We start from the raw sequence: 22,811 nt of genomic DNA on the forward strand, positions 1-22,811 counted from the left end.
GAAACGTTTAAATAATGAAATAATTATTATAAAATATTGAAATTAACTGTGTCCCACCCAGTTCTGGTACCATTATTTAACAGGGTCACTCGTGGGTACATGATGTTTTGAAAAGAAAGAGCCGGTGATTCTGAAATCAAGGAGGAAGTCTATTTTCTTATTAGAGGGCTGCTGCGGATGCTGCTAAGTCGCTGCAGTAGTGTCCGACTCTGTGCGACCCCATAGGTGGCAGCCCACCAGGCTCCCCCATCCCTGGGATTCTCCAGGCAAGAACACTGGAGTGGGTTGCCATTTCCTTCTCCAATGCATGAAAGTGAAAAGTTAAAGTGAAGTCGTTCAGTCGTGTCTGACTCTTAGCGACCCCATAAACTGCAGCCTACCAGGCTCCTCCATCCCTGGGATTTTCCAGGCAAGAGTACTGGAGTGGGGTGCCGTTGCCTTCTCCATATTAGAGGGCTAGTCCTTAACAATGGCTGAGATTTGAAGAATATAAATTTGTAATGCATTTTCTCCATATATGGGTACTATTTTCAGCTTCTCCAAAGCCTTATGAAATAATTACGATCTGTATCTTAGAGATGCCAAAAGCCAGAGAAATTGGGTAACTTACTCCAAATAGCACAGTTTCTGCTTAGCAAAGCCAAGAACTCAGAGCCCAATTCTTAGGACTTTAAACCACTGTTCAGTCTGCTGTTCTTCAGTGCCTTCCTCTGTGTGAATCCATAGACTCCTGTGCATCTCCACTGAGAATTCATCAGTTCCACAGAGGTTGTTACTGAAGTGAATGTAATTCAGTGGTTAAGCTCATAAACTCCAGCATTTACTCATTCTTTCAATGAATTATATGGAATACCTACAGATGATTATAGAACACCTAAGTGTGTCAGGCACTTAGTCACAGAAATCGATCTGACAATGCATGTTCCCACCTTCCAAAACGCCCAGGATCCAGCCACTTCGGCTGCCACCCTGACCCGAGCCAGCGTCCTGTTTGACCTGTGTGATTGCTGGTCTTTATGTCTTAGCCCTCGACGCTCTGCTGCCTCTTCTCAGCACAGCAGCTGGAACGGCCCAGAGAAAGTCGGATCGCGGCAGTCACACTCAGAACTAATTTGCTGCTCCCCTCTCTGCATAAAAGCCAGAGTCCTTACAGGGCCCTCTACAGTCTGGCTCCCATTAAACTCCCTAGTTTCCTCTTACTTTGATCTGACCACACCGGGCTTCTTGCACCTTAAATATGCCAGGCAGGCTCCTACCCCTGAGCCTTGATACCTGCTGTCCACGTCTCCCCCAAATATTTATGTGGCTGGCTTGCCACCAGCTCGAGCACTTTCAGCTGCTCATAACAGAAAGTCCAACTCACAATGAAGCTTAGTCTCAACCTTCCTAGTTAGCAAATGGGTTGTTTGTATAACTTCCTGGATGATCTAAAATCTGTATTCCCAAATTAAGGAAAATGTGTCTCATGCCTAAGATGAGGTCTAGAGATAGGGACACTCCACGGTTGGTTAACTTGGTAGCCTCACGAGATCACCCAGCACCCCAGTTTTTCTCTGTCACTTGCAGTTTGTTAATTCCTCGTAGGCCGACCCCTTCCTTATACCAAGAAGCCTGCCAGAGTCCTTAGATTGACACGCAGGTGGCAATGTCCAGACACAGAGGAATGAACCCTGTCTTGTACCCCCTTTTTAGGGGGAGGAAAACCTCTCCAGGTTTCCCATAGACCTCCCCTCACGTTTCTGTGGCCCACACTGAATCATATGCCCGTGCTCAAGCCAATCAGTTGGGCACAAGGAGTGAGACCAAAGTGATTGGCTTAGAATTATCACCGTTTTCCCCAGGAATTAGAGAAGGTTTTAGTTTCCTGAAAAAAGCATGATTCCAACCAGCATGAACAAACACTGGGTTGTCTTAGCAATAGTTATTGGTTGGAGCTGTTACAGTCCCTACAAATTTCAGGCCTCTACCTTTATAAAACTATCTCTTATTAGAAGGAAGTATAAATATCATTAGCTTATCCCATCATCCTAAATGTGAACACTCTATTGATATTACGTTTCTTGTAATTTTTAAAGTTTATTATACCTTTTACATCTGCTTGTTTTATGTCACCAAGTATTATGTTTGTAGGGGGCTATAAATATGTTTAAGATAATGTCTTTGCCATCAAAGAGCTTACTGTTTTTGAGAAAAGCTAAAACATTTAAAGTTAAATCTTTAGCAGTCGAAATAAAGGAAATAATAGTCTGCTATAGTCGGAGAAGGCAATGGCAGCCCACTCCAGTACTCTTGCCTGGAAAGTCCCATGGACGGAGGAACCTGGTAGGCTGCAGTCCATGGGGTCGCTAAGAGTCGGACACAACTGAGCGACTTCACTTTCACTTTTCATTGTCATGCATTGGAGAAGGAAATGGCAACCCACTCCAGCGTTGTTGCCTGGAGAATCCTACGGACGGCAGAGCCTCATGGGCTGCCGTCTATGGCGTCGCACAGAGTCGGACACGACTGAAGCGACGCAGCAGCAGCAGTCTGCTATAGTATAAGTAGAAGAAATACTGGCTTTGATCTTAGAACATTTACAAGTTTTATAACCTCAGACAAGTTGTTTAATCTTTCCAAGTTTATTTCTCTAAATCTAGGTTTCCTCAAAAAGAAAACAGGAATAATAATGCTATTTCCCAGTTTTATTATGAGGTTCAAATGAGACAAACTCTCTCTCAGTTATTGAGACAGAGAGAGTGTGTGGCTTAGAATCAGCCATAAGACAAGGTGTAATTATCTAGTTATTTGTACTGAAAACAATTGCTATAAAGGTTCAGAGAAGAAACCACAGAGATTTACCATTGAGTGGTTAACAGGGAAAGTGTAAACAACACAAAGTAACTCGCCTGGTCCTGGTAGTTGAAAAAATAAGAGGAAGAAACTCCCGGTCCCAGCGGGAGTACAAACATCTTATTGTGATTCATCTTGTTGTTTATCTTATTCTTTCTCCTCCTCGAGGTCAAGGACTATTTTAAACCCTAGTGTATATAGCATCTAACACAGAGTCTTACGTGAAAACCCTTTTTAAAATGATTTACCAAAAACAGTTTGAATTCAATTTTTGCAATAATATTGTGTCTCTAGAGTACTTTGGGCACCAAATGCACCCGTTTGGGCCAGCATTTTGGAAGGCACTGCACAGCATTTCTGTCTCAGTGGACTGTATTAAGTCATGAAGGCTAATATAGCTTCCAAGAATGTCTTATTCATATGTTTCTTCTTCCAAAGAGCTCTTTCTGTACCAGGAAAGAGAATGGCTTCAACTGTGTCTTCTCTGACCACTTCCCTGGAGTGTTATAGAGGAATTGTGAGGCTACATCTGTGTCCATCAGGAGTAGAGCTGAGTGAGTTAATGAGCTCTGCCGTGGACACAGGGGCCGAGGTGGGACAGATCCCATGCCCTCGGTTTGTGGTCTCCGTTGGGTGCGCTTGACGAAGGCACAGGAAAGGTGCCCAGTGATTAGCCAGTGGCACGGCGTTTGCTCTTTCCTTCTGTTTCTAGGTTATCGGTCTCAGTTAAATTTTGAGTAATTTAGGATCATTTTCTATAATGTGTCGCCCCACTCTTGGTTTAAAGGTCCTGTCTTCTTTCAGAAGGAAATGGATAGCAGTGAGGAGGAAGACATTGTCGGGCCGATGCCTGCCAAAGGATCAGTTAACTCCAGTGTAACATCAGAGTTTGAAAAGAGGGCCCAGAGAATGAAAGAAAAACTGACTAAAGGAGACGATGTAAGTTTCAAATACACAGTACACTTTACTCTGAGGAATCGACCAGATAGATCAAAAATCTCAATTTTGATAACAGACATTAAAAAAATGTCCTTCTGCATGTGTATGTATATAAAAATTTGTTCTCTAGGGTAACTCAGAAGCCATAAAAGGAGAAAACTGACAAATTTGCACAATTAAAAATGACAGTATGGCAAAAGATAACATTAAGTCCAAAGAACAATAAATTAGATGAAAGTATTTATAACATATTTGACAAGAAAAATCAGCCATCTATTAAATCATTTTCTCTTCAGTTCAGTTGCTCAGTCGTGTCCGACTCTTTGTGACCCCATGAATCATAGCACGCCAGGCCTCCCCATCCATCACCAACTCCCAGAGTTCACTCAAACTCATGTCCTTTGAGTCGGTGATGCCAACCAACCATCTCATCCTCTGTCGTCTGCTTCTCCTTCTGCTTCTGCCTTCGGTCTTGCCAAGCATCAGAGTCTTTTCCAAGGAATCAGTTCTTCACATTAGGTGGCCATAGTATCGGAGCTTCAGCTTCAACATCAGTCCTTCCAATGAGTATTCGGGACTGATCTCCTTTAGAATGGACTGGTTTGATCTCCTTGCAGTCCAAGGGACTCTCAAGAGTCTTCTCCAACACCACAGTTCAAAAGCATCAATTCTTCGGCACTCAGCTTTCTTCACAGTCCAGCTCTCACATCCATACATGACCACTGGAAAAACCATAGCTTTGACTAGATTGGCCTTTGCCTTTCTCTTAATGTCTCTTTCTCTTAACATCTGCCTCAGGTGAGAAGCATAGTCACTTAGGTAGTATTCTACACATATATACACACATGTCCACACTTTCCAAGCTACTTTTTTTTTGTTTAACTTTTTATTTCTCTTAAAGGATTCATCTAAACCAATTACAAGAGAGTCTTGGATGACTGAACTTCCTCCAGAAATGAAAGACTTTGGTCTCGGGCCCAGAACTTTCAAGAGAAGAGCTGATGGCAAATCTGGAGACCGATCAGTCTGGACTGACACTCCAGCCGACAGGGAAAGGAAAGCTAAGGTGAGAGGGCTTGTGTGTTCCTGTATTTCTGTCCATGTTGGCTCTATTTTGAAAAAAATAGAAGGCAGAATTGTTCCAGGGTACTATTTCTTAGCTTATGATTCCAAAGGGAAAAGATTTCCCCTGAAGGAAAGTTATAAGAAAAGAAAGCGACACCAGTTGCTTCCTGGGTATTCACTTATACTGTTTCCCAACAAATTGTCTCATTAAACCTCAAGAGAACCTGATTACATAAGTTCATTAACCTCATTTTATGAAAGGAGACACTCTCCCCTATGAGGTCATATTTTTCTGGAATTAAATGCTGGTAAGTGATGAACAGTAATTCCGGTCTAGACCTTTCTGATTCCAAATCCCCCAGTCTTTATACATCATACTGTCTCATGAAAGTTTCTTTTAAAATATCTTGGAAAAAAACAAGGCACAGATTAACCTAGCAAGTTAAGTGATAGATAGTGACTGTCTCTGAAAATAACAGTAGCTCCAGTGCACTAAACTTCACATTACTGTCAAGATAGGCAAAAAAGCCCTTTCCTTAACACATTGAATAATTTACCAAAAAAAAGAAAAAGAAAAAACTTTGCATAAAATACATAATTATTATTAGATTTTCTCTTCTTGGATTTCTACACTTATTATGAAGTATTCCATTGTTAAGAATCCAGCCCGTACTAACTCCTTAAATTCACTTCATCAGAGATTCCAATTTCCTTGAGTTGTGAATGCTATCTTAAATGCTTGACTAATTGGCACCTTATGGTTATAACTTATCAGTTCTAAATTAAACAGTTCCTTACTTAATTCATGCCCCTAACTCTGTTTGTCTTGTTCATTAGTACCTAGAATTATGAAGATTTCTATTTTCATTCTATAACCAAAAATTGAATGTCTCCTCTGGCAAGCATCATGTTTGGTCACAGGTGACAGAAAAAGCTCCTTAAGACACTTTGATTTTCATGAAGAATTGGTTGTGAAATAGTGTTGTTCTTAAAATGTAGATGATATGTGGAAATCACCTCATTTTAGCAGAATATGTGGCAAAACCGTAAGTTCTCTTTTGCCCTGAAGACTCAAGGAAATCCGAGAGTTGTAACAGACAGGTGAGGTGAACCAAGACACCTGGGGGGAGAGGCGACAGGAGGTGGGGGATAGAAGTGAGCCACACCCCACAGCCCCACTGCTGGGCATATACCCTGAGGAAACCGCCACTGAAAAAGGCATCGTGTTCCCTGCAGCACTGTTCACAATAGCTAGGACATGGAAGCAACCTGGATGCCCAGCGACAGATGAATGGCTGAAGGGTTCGTGGTATTAATACATATACATAATGGAATATTACTCAGCCATAGAAAGGAATGCATTTGCGTCAGTTCTAATGAAGTGGGTGAACCTAGAGCCTGTTACACGGAGTGAAGTAAGTCAGAAAGAGAAAAATTAATATCGTATATTAACACATACGTACGGAATCTAGAAAGATGGTACTGATGAATCTCTTTGCAGGGCAGCAGTGGAGACGCAGACAGAACAGACTTGTGGGCACAGCAGGGGAAGGGGAGGGTGAGACAGATTGAGAGCTTAGCTTGGAAGCACACGTTCCCATGTGTCAAATAGGGAGCCAGTCGGGATTTGCTCTATGACTCAGGGAACTCGCACCGGGGCTCTGTGACAACCTGCGGGGGTGGGGGGAGGTTCCAGAGGGAGGGGACGTATATATACCTACGGTTGATTCTTGTTGATGTATGGCAGAAACCAACACAATATTGTAAACCAGTTATCTTCCAATTAATAAATTCAAAAAATTAAAAGATGTGAGCCACACACTGTGAATGACTAGTGTTGGAATGCCTGTCTGCTCTTTCTTAACTGGTCTTTTATAAAAATCACTTACTGGCATTTTTATAATTTCACCTGTAAGATTGTCTCCAAAAAGACAACTTAATACTTAATACCCTTGCTTACATGGATTTTTTAAAAAATATTTTTTAAATATTTATTTATTTGGCTTACTCGGGTCTTACTTGCCACGTGGAGAATCTTCCACTGTGCCATGTGGAATGCTTGATTGCAGCACACGGACTCTCCAGTTGTAGCATGCAGCCTCAGCTGCCCCATGGCCTATGGCATCTTAATTCCCCGACCTGGGATTGAACCTGTGTCCCCTACATTGCAAGGCGGATTCTTGACCGCCAGGAAAATCCCTTACATGGACTTGTCATTTGTGCTTTTTTCAGACCTCCTGTTCCTCATTGTGTGTGAGTACATGTCTAGCCTACAGCTAGATATGCAAGAAGTCTTCCTCAAAGGAAAATAACACAGAAAAATGGAAAGAAGAGAAAGTAACCAGTACAGTTGGAACTTAAGATTTTAGGTCCTGTAACTGAGTTCTTTAGATCTAGTCATTCTTTTTATGGCTGAACGTGTTTTGTTGTATATTTACAACAGACTCACAAAGGGATTATTAATACCCCTTAGATCTTATGTGGTACTGTATCACAGCATGTAATACCGCAGACTTATATTTGTGGTAGAATTTATCACAGAAAGTATCACAGAGCTGTCCTTTATAAAGTGAAGTTGCTCAGTCGTGTCCGACTCTTTTCAACCCCATGGGCCTACCAGGCTTCTCTGTCCATGGGACTTTCCAGGCAAGAGTACTGGAGTGGGTTGCCATTTCCTTCTCCAGAGGATCTTCTCCACCCAGGGATCAAACCTCGGTCTTCCGCATTGTAGGCAGACTTCTTACCGTCTGAGCCACCAGGGAAATCCTTTATAAAGGTCATGACTAATTTTTTGTTTTTGTAATGGATCTTCGTCAAGTTTCCTTTGTTTCTCTCTCCCCAAATATCCTTTTCGTATGTTTTTTCCATCATTTTCCCCCCTTTTTTAAAATTTATTTTATCATCTTACTTTTTATATTTGGTTCCCCAGCATTCATCTCCCTACCACTAATGCCAACATGGCCTAAATGAAATAAGATTAGAAAGAAATGAAAGTGTTATGCATAAACTAATTGAATAAGATCTGTTATGGTCTCACCTCCCAGTCTTGACTAGATTTACTGACTCTTAGATGGTCAGGTCTTTACCTTCATCTTATCAGAACATCTTCTTTCTCTTAATATTACAAGTAAAGAATCTGTTTCTTGGAATATTGTTATGGAAAAATGAGAAATGAGCTACTCCTATGTTTTTTTAACATACTTTATTAAGTACAGTGTTGTTTTAGTCCATTATTTAGATAAAAATTGGGGTCCTCTTTGACTTTCTTAAGCAAATAGCAACAGTAAAAAAACATGCTTTGAGAAAAATAGTTTCCAGTTGTTTTTGTCTGAGCCTTATTCATTCCTGGTTGGGGCTGTATTCTCCAGAATATTTTTTTTCCCTAACTAAAATTTATTGGAAAATTTCCTAAGTATTTCGTCAGTGTGTGTGCTATAGTAAACGGTCTGTCTTTTTAAATTTCAGATTCTCATTGTTCCTTGCTGGTCTGTTTTGCTTGTTGGCCTGGTATCCTACAGCTTTGCTGTGCATCTGTGTCTGCTCAGTCATGTCCAGCTCTTTGCGACCCCATGGTCAGTAGCCCATTGGGCTCCTCTGTCCATGGGATTCTCCAGGCAAGAATACTAGAGTGGGTTGCCCTTTCCTTCTCCAGGGGATCCTCCTGACCCAGGGATCAAATCCACACTTCCTCTGTCTCCAGCATCAGCAGGCGGATTCTTTACCACTGAGCCACCTGGGGAGCCCCAGCTTTGCTGTACTTGCTTATTAATGCTAAGAGTTGTTTAATAGACTCTGTGGAGTTTTCTACATTGACACTCATATATGTCTTCTGTGACTGAAGATAGTTTTGTTTTTATTTTTCTATGCCCCTTTTGTTTCTTTCTCTTTATTTTTTCCCTCAAGAGCGCTTTTCCTGGTTTTGAAAACAGTAATATCAGATTTCTTCTTAAGCCTTATTTTCTCTTCTGCATTTTATTACCGTCTGCCAGACTCGTCTCTGAGTTTGGTAAAGTCCAGTTAGTTGATTGGATGGGGTTTTGTGGGCTTTTCCCTTGTTCTCAGGACAGTGTTAGAGTAGGAGACACAGACCCTTTCCCAAGGACATGGCCATTTCCAGAGGGGAGAGGACCAGCAGGCCTGGCTTTCTCTAGTCTCCTGTCACTCAGTCTCAATTAAAATGATACTTCTTGTTCATTTTTTCCTGATAATATGTCCATAATGTGTTATCTGTTCATTCCTCAGGAGATGCAAGAAGCAAGAAAGTCATTCAGTAAGAAGGATGAAGACTATATACTGTCAGGAAGGGATAAGAGATTGGCTGAGCAAGTATCCTCATACAATGTAAGTCAGAGAATAAAATGCATAACCTTTCTTTTTTTATATCCATCTTTTAATGCTCTTCTCATTTTTTTCTCTTTTTCTTGTTTCTCTTTCTTTTATATGTTTTTCGTTTCATCTCATCTTTTTCTATACATCTGTTCTGAAAAATATTCTGCTGTGTACATATATATATACACACATATATGTATAATCCTTGTGTGGGCTTTTTTAATGCATCTCTTAATATTTTCAGGTTTTTTTTTTTAGTTTTAGTTTTGTTTTTTTTTTAATTTATTTATTTTAATTGGAGGCTAATTACTTTACAATATTATATTGGTTTTGCCATACATTCACATGAATCCACCACGGGTGTACATGTGTTCCCCATCCTGAACCCCCCTCCCAACTCCCTCCCCATCCCATCCCTCTGGGTCATCCCAGTGCACCAGCCCCGAGCACCCTGTCTCGTGCATCGACCCTGGACTGACGATTCATTTCTCATATGATAATATACATGTCTCAATGCCATTCTCCCAAACCATCCCACCCCAGTTCATTTTCTGCTTGAATCATATATCAGAAATTCAGTCCCTGGAGATGGGTAGCACATGATCAGAAAGAAAGAGCCCTATTAACTCCTAGAGATCCCAGTTCATACATTTCTAAATACAAGCCAATTTGGAATATTTGATGTAAAGATTTAAATAAAAGTATGAAACTTTAAAATACGGTTCAATTTAAATTTGAAAACAGGTTCCATTGGGCAAATTATTTTTGTAGTTGTCTCTTACTCATTTAAAAAAAAAAAAAAACAGCAAAAAAACCTGGTAATTCATTCAGAGAATAAATAAACCACTGAACCCTTCAGCTCCTGAAAGGTATTCAGGTGTTTAGGAAAATTACCTTCTGTTCCCAGTGCATTAGTTTATGAAAAGTTCTATAAGCATTAAAAATATAGTTAACAAAGTATTCACAGACTTGAGAGCGCTTCACTCACAATCGCCTTAAAAAGACTTCTGTAGGAATCTTCATAGGAACTTTATTCATAGCAGCTAATTTCTTTGACAAGCCCAGGTATCTATCAGTAAGCAGGGGAGCGAGGGGGAGTGTATATATGATGAAATACTTGGCAATAAAAAGGAGCAAATTACAAATACATGCAACATTGTGGATTAATCTCAATGCAGGGAGTCATACCCGAGATTTCATACACATGTACCACTATATGATTCCATTTACATGAAGCCCCACAAAAGCAAAATGTGTCTGTGGTGGAAAAAAATCAGAATAGTTGTTGTTGGAGCGGGAGTGTGGAGATGGACGAGAAAGGAACAGGCAGAGCTTCTGCAGTGATGGAAATACGTCCCACGTATTGCTAGGAGTTCAAGTTGCGAAGCTCAGTGGATACAGTGTTAAGATTTGCACGTTTCATCCTATGTAAGTTACTTTAAAAGAAAACAGTGTAAACAAGTACAGAACGTGTAATGATGCCTGCAGTTTACTTTAAAATGCTTCCAAAAAATTAGGGTTTGAGTCTTATCGTGAAATTTTGGTTTCTTATGAGACCTACTTTTCGAACTATTAATATCGTCTTCAGACTGATCCACCTCCTCGTATTGATAAATTGAACAATCTTTATAAAATATGACCATGAAGGCAAGGGTCGGACATCACTGAGCGACTAAGCACAGGAAGGCAAAAGAAAAACCAAACAATTAGAGTCTTAGCATGAATTTTCTAAAGCTTCTGAGAAACTGTCACATTCAAAATTAATTGCCCTAGCTTTTTACGAATTAGTATAAAACATACACGTTTTGTTAAATTAAGTTTGGCAAATCAACCAACTGGTCGTTTAGCAAATTGATCTCACGTGAGTTGGCTTTTGGTGTGATTTCCTGCGAACTAACTGCTTCTAGATGTTTTTATTACTTACTTATAAGTTCGGTCCTCTGTGCCAGTCACAGTGTGCAAATGTGCTAAACCAGGTAGACAGCGCGCCTGAAACAAACTGATATCACAGCTCATTTCTTTTATCATAACAACGGTCCACTTGAATTGTGTGAACTGACTGTAATAGTCTAGCGGCTTAATGTATTCCTCTGTCTTTCTTGGTGTTCAGTTTACTACTTCGGGGGATCAGTCAGTGGAAGCTGACCATTTTTCTTTCTCCATCTGTGTTCACTTTTTGTTGCCTTCTGCACTTTCACCCATCAGCGAAACTCAGCACTGCTTTCCTCAGCACCAGCTCTAGGAAGTACCAGCAGGACTTCTAGCGCGCCTCACAGTTTCTCCAAATTCTGCTGTCTGTTCCCTCCAGCTCTTTCTTAAACCTTCAGCCTTTCCCATCCAACTCGTGATAGCCTGTCTGCCTTCATCCTTATTGTCTCATTAGTGAATTATTATCTCATTAGTGGAAGAAGGCAGGGAACATGTGGGGAAATTGCACTAAAAGATTAAATTTACAGCATAAATATTTTACATTTATATGTACACATATAATTATATTTATTCTCCATTATAGTTCTCCATCCTCAGATTAACCCTACTCCTGTGCTTTCCATTCTCTTTTCCCCTCTGTTAATACCGAACTACCAGACAGAAGCATCTGTTTTTACGGGACACCTGTGTGAGAACCTGGTGGATTTTCACAGCACAGGTTCCTGAGATCCACGGTGGCAGTTTTGATTCACTGGATCTGTCATGGGGCTCAGGAATCTGTTGTTCTTTTCAACCAGTCAAGGGTGGAGAGAGATGGCCTTTCAAGTATTTTTACTCAGTATTTACTGAGTATTGTCCCCTCAGAAAACTTCTCCTGGACATCCAAAAATAGTTTGGATGTCATTATAAGTTTCAATAGTTTGCAGAGATACAATTTATAGCTTGTTTTATTATTCTTTTCAGTGTTTCAAATGGAATCCAAATGCCTTAGAAACTTATTATCTATTATTATCCTTTAAAAATATGTATGAACAAGCTCTTCCTTAACAGTTGGAAATTTTATTTCATCCTTTTTTCTCCTTGAATACATAATTTCATTTTTCTTATGCCACAAATTTTATCTTAATGGAATTCACTTTTACGCTTGAAAGTCTTTTATGATTATACTCGATAAGTCATATTTCACTTCAGCAAATCTATGCACATAACCTGAAACCAAAAGGTTTTAATTTCCTGTATCTAAAGTCTAAATGTTTACACTTTCCTTTCCTTTTGGATTAAGTTGTAAATTCAGTTGATCAAACAATATAAACATATCTCAGATTTTTATAATTATTAAATGTCAAAAGTACAAATGTAAACTTAGTATCTTAATGAAAGACCTTTTCTCCAGTTACTTTCTGGTCTTTTGATGAATGTTACTCACTGCTAGAATAAGACAGATTTCAACATCAAATATGTTCTTTAGTTTGTTCATTTGTGCAGTTAAGAGTCTATGGTTAAGAGTTAGAGAACCATGTTCACATACAGCAGTGGGTAAGAATGGAACACGGTTCATTATCATGATGTCATTCAGTTCTTTAAACACTTTCTATTTATTTACTTAAACCTCAGAATGATCTATTAACAAAAAATTATTATTAATGATATCTGTACTTTCAGTCTGTCTCAACTTTGATTTTGTTTTTCACATCAGTCCCTTTTTTTCCTTTTGCAATTAGAACAGCTTGACATTTAGTAACTTCTCAGCTGAGGGCTGTTTCCATCTTTTTCCAAAGGGTGCAAGCTGGCAGCATTGCCCTCTACTGGATACTGAAGGGCGGGTCGAACAGGGATAGGAAGGACTGTAGTGCCCTGACTTCCTCAGTCTCTTTCCAAATCCGCATAATGGCAATAATAACATTTAATTTATATTGATTATAAATTTAGATGTTGTCCAGATTACAGTATAGTAAATGCTCAGTAAATTGAATACTTAACATTTATTGACTGATTCTTACGTACCCCAATACGGTACTAAATCCTTTGTATTCTTTAGATGACCTAACTCCTACCTCATCCAAATATTTGGACATTATTGCTACTAGGATTTATTATTTTACAGCTGAGAAACTTAGGCATAAATTACTTGCCTGTGATCAACAAGTGTTGAAAATGTTAGCACCATCATTGCTACTCTGATTTTTCCAAATTCCACGCTTATGTTCTTAACTGTTTCTCCATGCTATGTGTATTGATAGGTTATTTTTTCTTAGCAATATTTGATTCTTTTTACCTCCAATTTCATTAAAAATAAAGACTTAGAAAGCACTTAACTTGCAAATCAATTTGTTTCCTAAAGATGTATGAAATGACCAATGTATGAAATGAGAGGGATTGAGAAGTTGGAAATAGTGCTAATTTAAATAAATACTTAACTATTACAGCATCCAGCTAGAGCTAAGTTTATAGGAAATAACCACATAACCTAGTTGACAAAGTCAGATCTCATTGTCAAATCAGACAAGTGAGGCTGACTTTCTGTGAAAAAGTCTGACTTCATTTCTCTGTTCAAATAAATATGATGATGATCATTTCTATGGCACTCCTGAATTGTACCGTAGGTGGGTAGGTGCCGTGAATTTGTCTTCTAATGAAATAAGATGCTGCCGCCTTCAGCATTTCTTACCAGTTATTTTGCTTTCACTGAGTTCTCTTCATGTCTTTGCTCTCAAATACATTCTCTGACAGGAGACAGGGTCTGGAAGAGAGGTGGTTGTTAAGCAAAACTTGCCCTATCTTTCGTTGTCCCATTCTGCAATGTATCTGAATTCAGAAACATTCCAACAGCAGCAGAAATACCATTCCAAAAGGATATTACACTCTTTAAGAGAAATTATGTTTGTCACACAAAATAGCACAAAGCCTCCTGGGTTTACGGTTCCTTGATTAGAAGTTTCGTTCATACCAGTGTTGCAGGGTTTCTTATTGATGCTCTGGAGCCTTGCTCCCCAAGACAGTGTTCGCTAATAAGATTCTGAAAGGCCTCTCCTTCATTAAATGGAAAAGGGCTGTAATAAAAGGGTAGGCAGCCTCACAAGATGCATTATCAGGCGAGTCCGTTTTAAGTGAGGCTACATGAAGAAGCTGAGAATCATGGGTAGAGAACGTTGAAATTCCCCATGCCTTCAGTACCCTGGTCTGTACTGCCTGCACCTACTCCTGCATCACACACACACACATACACACACACACACAGAGCTGGTCTGTACTGCCTGCACCTACTCTCACATCTGACACACAGACACACACACACACACACACACACAGCTGGTCTGTACTGCCTGCACCTACTCCCGCATCACACACACACACACACACACACACACACACACAGCTGGTCTGTACTGCCTGCACCTACTCCCGCATCACACACACACACACACACACACACACACACACAGCTGGTCTGTACTGCCTGCACCTACTCCCGCATCACACACACACACACACACACAGCTGGTCTGTACTGCCTGCACCTACTCCCACATCTCACAGCCTGCTCCTCCAATCCAGGGCTATTCTATCTTGTCCTTTAACTAATACCAAAAGGTCTGTGATGAATCTCTAATTTATAAAACCAGTTGCCTCTGCTCAAACCTCATCCTCCTAGATATATTTGAAAATGTGAAACTAATGTCATACTATAAATCACCTATACTTCAATTTTTTAAAAAAAATAGAATGTGAGCACGTTCCCCAGCTGAAAAGAAAGAAAATGAGGGCGATAAGGAAGGCTGAAAGGGACAGAAGCTCTCTTGGCACACAGTCTATGCCAGGACCATGCACTTTACCTGCACCAGCCTTGGGCTTTGTCATCTCTGTGCTGTTGATTTTCTGCTTTGAGTGTGCTTTCGCTTCAACCTGGCGATGCCTGTCTTTTCCTTTCTACCTACAGAGGCTTCATGGACCAGCGCATCCATGAAGCTTTAATCAGACTCCCAAGAGAGAAAGTAATTGCTCCTTTCTCGCCCATTCACACTGACTCGTCATACGATGCTTTGCATGATGGTTATTTAAACATTAGTTTCATGTCCATCTTGTCCTTTTTTGATCATGTAGCATGAGTTCATAGATCCCTTTATTTTGGTTGAATTGAATTTGCCTCTGATACATATTTTCTTCAGAGATGCTGTCTTGGATTTAGAAAAACCACTGAGGGATTTCCCTGGTGGTCCCGAGGTTAAGAATCCACCTGCCAATGCAGGGGACATGGGTTCAGTCCTTGGCCCAGGAAGATGCTGCATGGCGCAGAGCAGCTGAGCCTGTGCACCACAGCTGCTGAACGCATGCTCTAGAGCCCGAGAGCTGCAGCTTCTGAAGCCCGTATGCTGGAGCCCATGCCCTGCCGCAGGAGAGGCCACTTCAGAAGCCCTCACACTGCACGTCAGGAGTGGCCCCCGCCTGCTGTAACTAGAGAAAGTCCTCGTGCAGTGAAGAAGACCCAGCACAGCCAAAAATAATTTTTTTAAGTATTAAAAACAAGAAGGGGACTTCCCTGGTGGTCCCGGGGCTAAGACTCTGTGCTCCCAATGCAGGGGGCCTGGCTTCAATCCCTGATCAGGGAACTAGATCCCACATGCCGCAACTAATACCCAGCACAGCCAAATAAATAAAAGTAATAAAATTTTTTTTAAAAAATAAGAAAAACAATTGGGGTTTGTAAATAGCCTTTCTTAATGTTTACCATTACTAATCATTCTTTTATTTCATGATTATTATATTCTGCCAATGACATATCCAAACTAAGATTTTTATTTCTGCCATCTTGCTCTCCCCAGGAATCAAAAAGGTCAGAATCTCTTATGGACATTCATCATAAAAAATTAAAGAATAAGGCTGCTGAAGATAAAAATAAGCCCCAAGAGAGAATACCATTTGACCGTGATACAGATCTCAAAGTTCATCGGTTTGATGAAGCTCAGAAAAAAGCCTTGATAAAGAAATCTAGAGAACTAAACAGCAGGTTTTCACATGGCAAAGGCAATATGTTTTTATAAGTAAGTATCTATCAGTAAGGTGTATTTTCATATTGATAAATTTTGAACTTTTTTTCTAAATACTGTTACCTATAACTGTAAAAATTGATTTCCTTTTATAATAAAGTAGATTATAAACCTACAGTTTTTTTTTTTTCTAAATGAGTGTGAATTTTGAAAATGCAGCCTTGTGGAATAAAAAATATGTTATCCTGGGAAAGTAGACTTGTCCTGATAATAACTAACAGGGCATTACTATTCAGAATGCTGAAATAAAAGCTTTTCATTTGTGAGAAGCAGCAAAGAAAAGTGTGATTTGAAGCTTGAGTAAATATGCATGCTTTATTAAAGAATGAGGTTTCTTAGCAATTTTCTTATGTTATTAAATAAGATCACAGAAGGTGTTCATTGCTTTTGAAAGATTCTGTGCAAGTTAAGCCATTACATCACTCATACATAGCCCAAACTGACAAGGGTTCATAATGGTGATTGCATAAAAGCTAAGGTTGCGTCTTAAAATCTTTGTGATTTTTAATTGGATGAAACCTACATCAGTATTAAAGTGTGGCTTTAAGGGAAAATACTGTTCAGATGAGAATTATTTTCCGACTTACTGAATTTTCTTATTCTTACTTCAGGGGGATTTCCCTGTGCAATGAAGAAGAGTTGAAGAATACTCTTTTTTTCTGTCTGTCCACCTTTATTCCTTTCTTTTGAGTTTCTTAAAATTAGAGGATGACTTTAGTCTAAAAAAACCAAAAAGATTTACCTTGTTCTGTGTATCCTTTAAAATCAAGTGAAAGCATAAAATTGGTGTGTCTTTTTAGAGGAGAATTTTATTTATGTGTCTTTGGCTTCTGAGGACGTGTGGGCTTTTCTTCAAATAATCATTTTTAGGATCCTCCCACCTGCCCTCACAAGTGCTCCATAAGATCTGCTCAGGCCGATCCAGGGCGTCTCTCCCACAGCCCGAACCCACCATCAGATATCACCAGCCTCTGAGAGACTGAGCGGGATCCTCCCAGTGAATCCATGAATGTGAAGCTGTTTTGGTTTCCCTCTAAACTGTCAGTGAACAGACAACATTTACTTGAAAACAGAGGGTGTGAAGGTTTTTTCTGTTTTGTTAGCAGTTTGCTTATTTGGGCTACCAGAGCTTTTTCTTTGTGGTTTGGGTTTTTTGGTTGGTTGGTTGGTTGGTTGGTGTCACAAAGAGGGACCTGTGCATTATTTCATGTGCTAAGGGAAAACCATTTTGATTTTTCCAACCTTAGTAAGTAATCCTAGAGGATGCCTTCAGAGGTCAGTCTGAGACCTGGGCTCTGTGTTCTTCACCAAAGCTTTGTAAGTCTTTAAACTGCTTTGGGATGATCTGACTTGGCCCATTTTTATATGTAACATGTTTTAGCTAATTCATTGTGGACAGATCTTTGCAATCAACCATGAATAACTTTAAAAAAAAAAATCAAACTCATATTAAGTAATTAAAGCCACCGTGATGGAGGATGGTAAGTCTGTGATGCTTCAAGCACTGCCTCTGAAGATGTTAAACAGGAAATTCTCAACAATTAGGCCTAAATTCAAATTATGGAAGTTACACTTTCTTACAGATTAATCCCAATTGTTCTGCTAGTTCTGTGTTCTAGTTTTGATGAAGCACATGGTTTTAATGGGGAAAGATTCTGAGTCCTAGTTCATTCATTGAGGCTTCATGAAAATTGAGTAAATTATTCAGTCAGATTAGGGGCCAGATTTCTCTTCTTAGACTTCTTAGACTATAGAAATACAATGATACCTTCCATAAGAGTAACCCACTCAGGAGTATTACTGTTTAAAAGATGAATTTTTTTCTCCTGAGCAAATTGGAAAGGTTCCTAGTCTAAGCAGAATTGAACAGAGCTGCCTTTTGATTGAAGATGTCATTTTTAGTGGGTGATATTTTCTGAACACAAAACTCTGCAGAAGAGTATCTATTACTTCCACTGATTTTGTTATAATTTTTTTTCTTCTGATGAGATGTTTTCTAGTTCCTCATCCTCATGTAAATTCCTAATATATATATATTTTTGAGAAGCTTTTGGCATTTTTAAGATAAAGATGTGGTCTTTGAATACTTATTTTTGCTTTGCTTTCCTCACTGTAAACTAGAGAGGGATATTCCTATAGTATGTATTTACTGTTTCTCCCATCATGCTTGGAATGTCTGTAACCTCATCAACAGGGAGAAAATACTGATACTTTCCACGAGTGACCACATCACTGGTAGCGCAGGTCTAATGCTATTTCACGCCACCCTGAGGACAGTTTTACAAAATGTGAGGCCAAACCAGAGGTTTTTTGCCCTGTGGAGACACTAAACCCAATATAACAACGCTGACAATAAAAGAACAAAACAGCTGTTTGCACAGGATGGGAAAGTGGCCTTCATTTCATCTCCTCCCCGCTTCAAAGCTGCCCAAGGCCTGAAAAATCAGGTCTGTGCTCCACCTGGCAGGAAATTGGGATTGTTGACATTTTCTAAGAACTTTTAAATTTTCTTTACTTCTTGGCCCAATTTTGTAGAACTGTGACCTCTTTTGAAACCTAAAAATAAAGAAGAAAAAAGAACAACTCAAGTTCAAAGAGTGAAGCAGACACTTTTAACATTTTTTACTGTTTGGTGAAGGTGATGTTTTAAGTTCATTGTCCCTGAAATTATACGATTTTTGTTCAATCCTCTAAATTGTCATCTCAGATTTTGATGCTTCAAATAATACCAACATTACCGGTAAATCAATGGCTCTAGCAATAGGGGGAATTGGCAGAGGAAACAAAAGGTGAGAGGTGGTAGCTACACCCATAATAAAGTTGTCTGATCAGATGACATTTTTTTGTATCGGGAAAAATATCATAAATTAATCCCTATGCCCAAAGAAAAAGAAAAGCTACAGTTTTGCTAAGAAGTTTTTATCTTGTTCAGGTGTAGCAGCTTCTTGACATTTGTCTCTTGAACGTTTTATGGTTCATTGAAATAATGACATTTTTTTGGAAATAAGGTTGAACTTTACATGGTACCAAGGCCTACATGCTGCATACTCCAGAAGAGATCATCAGTCATTATATATAAATTATTTGATCCTGAAACATCTTGGTACTTTTTGTCTCTTATATAGGGTGGATAATGTTAACATTATTGCTTAGAAACATATGATCATGGGAGATAGTTTTTAGACTATTTACAGGAGCCCGTATCACTTCACTTCCCCTGTTTTCCACGGCTGTGATAGGTATTAGGGAAAGGAAATTCTCTCTTGAGTTGCATACCTAAGAGGAGGAATCAACATGGGGGAAGTAGCTAGAGAGAGTCACCCATATAACAGCAATGCCAAGTCTTCTACTTGAGAATGTTAATTTTTTTTTTTTTTTTAGTTTGACTTCTGAAACCATCATGTAAGTTTAGTCTACAGTTCCGGAAGGTCATGCATTTCCTGTTATTAGAGAGGTATATTTTTTTGAAGCTTAAATATTTACTGTGACTATAGTGTGTGCAAAATTAAAAAGCTATACCCTGTCTTTCAATCTTTTCATTTTGATTTTATGATTAAAAGACTTTTTAGAAAAGAAGAATTTCTGAGGTGTTATTTTTTATGTATGAATAAAGATGCATCTATATCTGAGAAGTTGTGGCCTTTTATTTTTGCTTTATTTGTTAATGTTAATTAGCTTATCTGAAGCAGGCAATGTTTTTGAAGAGAATGTCCTGTAAAGATTTATTCTAACCAGTCAGATCATTGTGGGGGTAAAGTCTTTCAACCCAACTCACTTGCCAGATTTTCATTATCCCAATATAACTGCAAATATTAACTATTTGGGACTTCCCTGGCAGTTCAGTGGTTAAGACTCATACTCCCAATGCAAGGGGCATTGGTTTGAGCCCTGATTGGGGAAATAATATTCCTCATGCCACATAGCTCAGCCTTAAATAAAAAATTAACTATTTATTTGAAACATTTTTTTTTTCTAAGTCGCTTCAGTCGTGTCCAACTCTGTGCGACCCAATAGACGGCAGCCCACCAGGCCCCTCCGTCTGTGGGATTCTCCAGGCAAGAACACTGGAGTGGGCTGCCATTTCCTTAAGATAGACAATTTGGAAATGCTCTTAAGAGCACCATGGCTCAAGAGGGGCTAACACTAGCTTTGTAGCCAATATTTCATGGTTCTGCATATTGGAAGATTATAGGACAGTTGTGGGTTTTTCCTGGGTTGGTTGATTATGAGATTCTGTGGGTTTTGCTTTTTGTTTTGAGGGGGGTTTTGTTTTGTTTTGTTTGCCTTTTCTAGTTTCAAATTCTTTCAGAAACCATATATTTTTTTATAATCCCAGGGAGAAATGAGCTTTTTGTTTTTAAGTTCTAATTTTGTATTACATAGTGTCAGAAACTAAACTTCTAGGGAGACAGGACTCAGGATTTCTCTCTTCCTTAACTGGGGAAGTGACCAGAGGAGATACTTGGCAATAAATGCTTGGCATTTAAAGCTAAGCATTAAATGATAGGAATCTGGACATAGAGTATCAAGGAAAGAGAGCCTTTGAGTTTTCAGATCATTTTCCTATAGTAAGTATTTCTTGAGGAAATACTGCACTTGTTCATGCAGTAAACATTTGTTAAATACCCGGGTGTATTCTAGGTGCTAAGAACAAAGTGGTGAACCCTTGTCCATGAAAGGAGGTTCTGTGCTAGTCACTACAGAGTGTTCACAGGTAGGTAACCCAGATTCCCTGCGTCGTGATAAGTGGGAGAGCAGAAGATGTCATTTAAAAAGTAAGTGCCCATGATGATATTGACTTAAAAAAATAAAGCATAACATGAGAGTTTTGAGTTAAGTTTTATTTGAGGCAATATGAGGACTGTAGCCCGGGAGATGGTGTTTCAGATAGCTCTGAGAAACTGCTCCAGTAAGGTAGGGGGAAGGTCAGTATGTAGGTGATTTGGGTGAGGGGGGAGTACATGCAACTAAAGCATGTATTTTTGCAGCAGGCTTCTGCAAGTCTCATGAAGGTTCCTTCCAGTCCTGAGCAGCAGTGGAGGATGAAGGAAAAAACCATGAAGTATTCTTGTGCTTTTCTAGATAGGAGATACAAGAATTGGGTTCATAAAACCAGCTCCTGAAAATAACTATCTGAAGACCTGTTCTGCCGGTTTTCCCCAGAGCACAGAGTGCCTCATTTCTGCGCTTCACCCTGAGCTTCCAGGGGGTGTTGAAGGTCAGCAGCTGCAGCAGCACCTGATCTGGTCTTTGTAGAGGTGGATGACAAGTGCCAATTGCTACTAACTGCTGTGTGGTAGATAGGAAAGCAAAGAGAGTAAATCCTAAATGTTATCTTCACAAGGAGAATCCTTGTTTTCATGTTTCTGTGCCTATATGAGAAGATGGGTGTTAGCTGATCCTATTGTGTCATTTCACAATATGTAAATCAAAGCATCGTGCTGTCCACCATAAACTCATGGTGATGTATGTCAGCTACTCAATAAAACTGGGTGGGGGAGTCACATACTGTAGTAAGTGTTATAAAGAAAACGGCGTGGGGCACTCCCAACAGGTAACTGAGGATGAAAATCCTACCTGAGAAAAGAGAGAAGGAAAGTCTGAAGAGATGTTATTTAAGCTGAAACCTAAAAAATGACAAGCTCAGTTCAGTTCAGTCACTCAGTTGTGTCCGACTCTCTGTGATCTCATGGACCACAGCACGCCAGGCCTCCCTGTCCATCACCAGCTCCTGGAGTTTACCCAAACTCCCGTCCATAATGTCAATGATGCCATCCAACCATCTTATCCTCTGTCATCCCCTTCTCCTCCTGGCTTCAATCTTTCCCAGCATCAGGGTCTTTTCAAGCTAGCAGTTCAAAAAATGACCTGTTACTAAATCAAGTCTGGCTGCTCATCAGTATAAAAATAAATACTCAGGAAAGTTGCTTTTAATCAGAATGCTGGTGACCTGAGCAGACAGTGGAATCAGTGCCCCTCTAAAACCACCTCTGAATATTCTACTCAGTCGTGAAAGTTTTTAAGAGGAAAAAGGGAAGTAACCTCAGTTGATCATTGAGATTGGGAGTCAGAGTTGTTGCCATCCCCCACTGCATACAGACTGTGCGCAGGCTTGTTGATGGTATCTTGTTCACCCAGTTGGTTCATGAGATTACTGAACGGGAAGCTAGGGAAGAGATCAGGTCATCTTGTTAATTACTTAGTTTTCGTTTCTACTTCTTTGACCTATGGGAAGAACAGGTTAGGCAGGGTATTGTGTGATCAAAAGATTTGAAAGATGTGCTAGGGCCAGAGATGAGCAGAGCATAGGGGTGCTTGGTTTAAGGTTAGTGACCAGACAAAAAAGGCCTTCTGCAGAGAGCTCTTTCCTATCTAAAGCTGCTTATAGCCTGACCACGCATGCCAAAACCCTGAAGCATTAGTTCCGTGGTGTTTGAAGAATCGCACTAGTGTGGTGGTGTACAGTGAGAAATATAATCAGGATTGGTCCCTGAGTCAGTAGATACTAGGAAGTCCGGGGAACTGCACTTAACCCCGATTTTAGAAGCTAAATGGAGCCTTACAGAAGAGTGTGGCTCTTGGTCACGTCATAAACATCACATAGAAGTTGGCCTGATGGATCCTGACACCAAACGTCTACCTTACTGGCCTTCAAGAATTCTCTATAAACAT

The 22,811-nt window shown here is 39.7% G+C and overlaps 1 protein-coding gene across 2 annotated transcripts in view; it reads left to right on the forward strand.

Moving 5' to 3' along the window:
• GPALPP1 (GPALPP motifs containing 1) overlaps nucleotides 1-19,768 on the forward strand; it is a 32,285-nt gene extending 12,517 nt beyond the window's left edge. Inside the window, exons 5-9 of one of the 2 annotated variants that reach the window (XM_004012055.6) lie at nucleotides 3,637-3,771; nucleotides 4,673-4,837; nucleotides 9,079-9,177; nucleotides 15,915-16,133; nucleotides 16,751-19,768. In XM_004012055.6, coding sequence (XP_004012104.4) covers nucleotides 3,637-3,771; nucleotides 4,673-4,837; nucleotides 9,079-9,177; nucleotides 15,915-16,133 — 618 coding nt within the window. In that variant the 3' untranslated portion in view covers nucleotides 16,751-19,768. The remainder of the gene's footprint in view (nucleotides 1-3,636; nucleotides 3,772-4,672; nucleotides 4,838-9,078; nucleotides 9,178-15,914; nucleotides 16,134-16,750) is intronic. The other variant, XM_012184390.5, reaches the window with a different exon arrangement.
• The last annotated feature ends 3,043 nt before the right edge of the window (nucleotides 19,769-22,811 follow it).

This window comes from Ovis aries, chromosome 10 (assembly GCF_016772045.2).
Source record: "Ovis aries strain OAR_USU_Benz2616 breed Rambouillet chromosome 10, ARS-UI_Ramb_v3.0, whole genome shotgun sequence".
Taxonomy (NCBI): domain Eukaryota; kingdom Metazoa; phylum Chordata; class Mammalia; order Artiodactyla; family Bovidae; genus Ovis; species Ovis aries.